The following is a 4,890-nucleotide window of genomic DNA, read 5'->3' as shown; positions in this document are numbered from 1 at the left end:
TGAGATTACTATATTGATATAATTATGTACAAACGTTATTACAAACTAAACCACCAGGGGCCCAGAACTGCGGAAGTTCGGTAGGTGGCGCTGTCACAAAAACGTAGGGTCATAGAACTGCGGTCATAAAACTGCGGTCATAAAACTGCAGCCTCCGGTTGTGCAGGAATATACTATTGGGCTGTCCAGTAAACATAACTTTGAAAAGCAGTGAAGTGTAAACACTAGGTGGCGAGTTTGTGCTTTAAAACGAGGCGAGTGAAATCGCGCGAGATATGCTTGCTCTCGCCGGCGGTTTAATTCTCGCGGTATTTCCTCATTTCCTCCTCTTTTACTCCCTGTGTTCAACATGGCAGTCGGCAAGAATAAGAGGCTGACCAAAGGTGGCAAAAAAGGTGCCAAAAAGAAGATGTAAGTCACAAAATTCACACTTTAACCGTGTCGTTAAATTGTTATAAGATGTTTTGGAGGATTATTGGTGTGTGTGGATGAAGGATGTAGTCGATATTTAGATGATTGTATGTAGCTATCAGGCTAACCCGGACTGGCTCATTGAGGACATGAGCTGTTTGTGTGTGAACGTGGTAACTTTGCATTAAGCAAGAAAACTCAAACAGTAGTTTGACGCAAAAGTTTGAATGTGCTACTTTTATTATTTGCTGAAGTAGTCATTTCTACCAAAAACAGTATTGCCATAAGCACGGAGATCTGATAGTGCTGGCACTTTACGTCGCCAGTAAGGCTAACATTAGCTATGTCTTCTCACCAAAGCACAACTTAAGTATTACGTCAGAACTGATTTATGTACATATAAAGGCACATAAAATGTTGCTAAATGTACTTTGTAGTGTTTGGTGTTTTAAGTTTCTGCACGCTAGAAACAGCAGGCAGATCAAGTTAAAATAGTGTCAGCTTTTGAACTAGCATTAGCCATGCTTGACGTTTATGTAACGTGTATGTCATTGAAAATATTTATGTTGTTCTTTGCAGTGTTGACCCCTTCTCCAAGAAGGACTGGTATGATGTCAAGGCACCAGCCATGTTTAACATCCGCAACCTGGGCAAGACCTTGGTCACCAGGACTCAGGGAACCCGTAAGTTCTTACATCTACAGGCAGTTGGTGTGCCTAATAAATTCAACATGGGGATATAGCAACATTACTGTCAATCAACGAACATGTGCTCTTTCATACAGCAACATTGTAGTCACAACAATACCTTATTTGTAAAAATTGATGACCGTAGTTTCAGTTGCAGATTAAATGCAGCGATTAATGTTGTGAGATCACCTGAAATTCCCATTGATAATCATTATTAGCATGACCATGCAAACAGCAGATTAAATGTAGGTTCTCTGTAATCTAGGGATTGCCTCTGACGGTCTGAAGGGACGTGTGTTCGAGGTCAGTCTGGCTGATCTGCAGAACGATGAAGTGGCCTTCCGTAAATTCAAGCTTGTCACAGAAGACGTGCAGGGCAAGAACTGTCTCACCAACTTCCACGGCATGGATCTTACCCGTGACAAGATGTGCTCCATGGTCAAGAAATGGCAGGTAAATTTGAGCAGGAGTTTAACTCGCTTGAATCGTATGCATTTGATGATGTTTCTATGTAATTGCTGCCACTGAAAAGTTGTACTTCCATTTATAGACTTTATAGCTATAAATATACAATATAAAGTTATAGACATTAGCTGTAGTGTTGTCAAAATATTTGAATCACTTGGTTGTTGTTTTAAAGTTGGACAGTAAGGTTAAAGGGATAGTTCACCAAAAATGAAAATACTGTCATTATGTACTCACTCTCATGTTTTAAATAAATTTTTCTGATGAACACAAGATATTTTGATAAATGATGGTAAGCACAAAGCGGATTGTACCATTGAATCAATCGTATTTTTTTCTACTATGGAAGTCAGTTGTTACAATCAGCTGTGTGCTTACCATCATTTATCAAAAATTCTTATTTGGGTGAACTATCCCTTTAAACATTGCAAAAGAAGAAATTAAAGGACACTTTTTGGAAAATGCTTAAAGGGATAGTTCGCCCAAAATATAAATCTTGTCATTTTCTCATGCTGTCCCAATCCTTTGTTTCTTTCTTCTGTTCAACACACAATATTTTTTGATATTATGGTTAGCACACAGTTAATGGTGTACCCTTTGACTTAAATAGTATTTGTTTTCCCCTTCTATTGATATTAACTCTTTCCCCACCAACGCTTCAGAAAAAAGTCGGCCGCCAGCATTTATGATTTTCACAAAAGTTCATCCTACCCTCATTTGTTCTCTTGTTATCACCTTTCAAATAAGAGTTTCTTCAAAAATACAAAATTTTAAGCAAAAAGCTGAGAGAATTGCATTTTTGATAATTGATTTTGTTTTTTGAAGGACTTCTGATAGAAGTCAGTTTCAGAGCCATGATCAAAACATACAAAGTTCTTACTGTTTGCCCTAAGTTCTGGGTTTTATAAGTTGAGTAAGAGCCCACCTGGTGGGCAATAATGAAAATAGATTGGCTTAAAAACTCGTCATTGGGTGGGGTGTTTTCTCTTAATTGACGAGTTATCTCTGCCAGAAGAAAGTTTTATCAAAATATATATTGAAGCTATTATAAAAGGCTCATATAAAGGTTTAGGACAACTTAGGGTTGAGTAAATGACATGATTTAGATAATCCTTTTAACTCTTTCACCGCCAGCGTTTTAATAAAAAGTTGCCAGCCAGCGCCAGCGTTTTTCATGATTTTCACCAAAGTTGAATGCCTTCCAGAAAATGTTCTTTTTTAAATATATAAACATACAATATACCAAATGAAAGAACAGAGCCTCTGCTTTCAAACAAAAAAAAAAAACGTTTCATCCTACCTTCAGTGGTTCTTTTGTAATCAGCTTTTGATTATGGGTAGGTTTCTGCAAAAACACCACATTTTGAGCAAAAAGCGGAGATAATTCCATTTTGTGACAGACTTTTCATAGAGATCCCATTCAGAGCGATCTTTAAAACAGACACGGACATGCAGCCGCTTGCCATAGAGCAATACTTCCGGGTTTTAAAAGTTGCGGAAGGTGGATATCCACCTGGTGGATAATAGCGGTATTGCGGAAAGACAGAAAATCTCGTCATTGGCGGGGAAGCGTTTTCTCTTAATTGACGAGATATCTCGTCAATGGCGGTGAAAGAGTTAAAAAGCATGTGGACTCATGAGATGAAAATTTTAGTTTCATGTAAGTAGCATATTAAAAGTTTTGTACATATTAAAATGTAATACTAATATTGGCATGTTTGCCAATATTATTACAGTTTACTTGAAAATTGTGAATTTTTACAAATGGTATCTGTAAAATCTTTGCTTTTACATCCCTAAATGTCTGCATTCTAGTCAAAGACTTTAACACTTAACATTTTATGCACTTGTTCATCTTTGCATGGAGTATCCAAAGTGACTTTTAGTGTATTCAACCTATACATTTCTTAGTGTTTGTGTTCCCCGGGATCGAACTCATGACCTTTGGGTTGCAATAACACAATGCTCTACAAATTGAGCTATATGATCACCATTGCTGAAAGCTCTGTTCCTGTGTATTTAAGAATTTGTTAATTGTGTGCATGTTTAGAGCTTACTTTAAAATAATTTCCTGTGTTTCTTCCCATCAGACCATGATTGAGGCCCATGTTGATGTGAAGACCACCGATGGCTATCTCCTTCGTCTTTTCTGTGTGGGCTTCACCAAGAAGCGCACCAATCAGATCAGAAAGACCTCCTATGCTCAGCACCAGCAGGTCCGTCAGATCCGCAAGAAGATGATGGAGATCATGACCCGTGAGGTTCAGACCAATGACCTCAAGGAAGTGGTCAACAAACTGTACGTATCATTCTCCACCTGGTCAATGCAGTTTTGTTGCATTTTCTTAAATTACACCTGTGTGAAGTTGTCATTTTGTTTTTTGTTACTTTCACTTAACACCGTATCTGATACTTAAATCACATAGAGCTTAGTTTAACTTTGGATGAAATGCAGGCACAGTAGTGATTGAGCAGGCGGTCATAGTAACCTCTATCTTAGTGAATTTGATGTAATCTTTAGCTCTTGTCAAACATCATAAGAATTACATTTTGTTTGTCCTTTTTTGTTGTGTAGGATTCCTGACAGCGTAGGCAAGGACATTGAGAAGGCCTGCCAGTCCATCTACCCTCTTCATGATGTCTACGTCAGGAAGGTTAAGATGCTGAAAAAGCCCAAGTTTGAGCGTGAGTTCATTTTTTAATTTATTTTATTCCTAACTAGAAGCATAACCTGGAGTGCTTGGTTGGCCTAAATAAAGGGATAATGGTTAAAATTTAGTTGTTTTTTGTGTCAAATGTTTTGTAGTCAGGATTTTCAGTTGTTGTTATTTAAGAGCAGAATTACTGCAAGAGAAATCCCTTCTGCATCTGAACAAATTTGTATTAAAAACTTGTATGGCCACTTACAAAGATTTATTAAATTCAGTTTGATCAGAGTTTAAACAGGTTTTATATTAGCAGTTTTATAGAAGGGGGAATATCTGAGTATGGTCATTAATTTATGAATGTTTATCCTACAGTTGGCAAGCTGATGGAACTGCATGGTGAGGGTGGAACTACCACCACTGCCACTAAACCTGCAGAGGGCGAAACTGGGGCCAAGGTGGAGAGAGCTGACGGATATGAGCCCCCCATCCAGGAGTCTGTCTAAAACTCCCAACACAAACAACTGATGTCAATAAAAATGTAAATTTGAATTTCTGTGTGTGCTGCCTTTTTTCCCCCTCTCCGTTAGACGATTGGTGTTTATCAATGTCTAAATAAGTTACATGAAATAAATCCTGATGTGAGGAAAAACACAATTCCTATTTTTATAATTGTTGGA

General features: G+C 37.8%; 1 protein-coding gene across 1 annotated transcript; it reads left to right on the top strand.

Annotated features, from left to right (window-relative positions):
* The first annotated feature begins 270 nt into the window (after nt 1–270).
* rps3a (ribosomal protein S3A) lies at nt 271–4,762 on the top strand. The gene is made up of 6 exons (XM_065254701.1): nt 271–411; nt 991–1,094; nt 1,366–1,553; nt 3,656–3,864; nt 4,141–4,250; nt 4,586–4,762. The coding sequence occupies exons 1-6, from the start codon at nt 350–352 to the stop codon at nt 4,714–4,716; spliced, it is 804 nt and encodes a 267-aa protein (XP_065110773.1). The 5' UTR covers nt 271–349; the 3' UTR covers nt 4,717–4,762.
* Nucleotides 4,763–4,890: the final 128 nt, after the last annotated feature.

This window comes from Paramisgurnus dabryanus, chromosome 4 (genome assembly GCF_030506205.2).
Source record: "Paramisgurnus dabryanus chromosome 4, PD_genome_1.1, whole genome shotgun sequence".
Lineage (NCBI taxonomy): Eukaryota > Metazoa > Chordata > Actinopteri > Cypriniformes > Cobitidae > Paramisgurnus > Paramisgurnus dabryanus.
This window is presented reverse-complemented; position numbering and strand designations above follow the sequence as displayed.

Coding starts and splice junctions, on each gene's coding strand:
- rps3a (XM_065254701.1), top strand. CDS start 350: ATGGCAGTCGGCAAGAATAAGAGGCTGACCAAAGGTGGCAAAAAAGGT. Junction 412..990: donor AAAGGTGCCAAAAAGAAGAT/GTAAGTCACAAA, acceptor TGTTCTTTGCAG/TGTTGACCCCTTCTCCAAGA. Junction 1,095..1,365: donor CACCAGGACTCAGGGAACCC/GTAAGTTCTTAC, acceptor TCTGTAATCTAG/GGATTGCCTCTGACGGTCTG.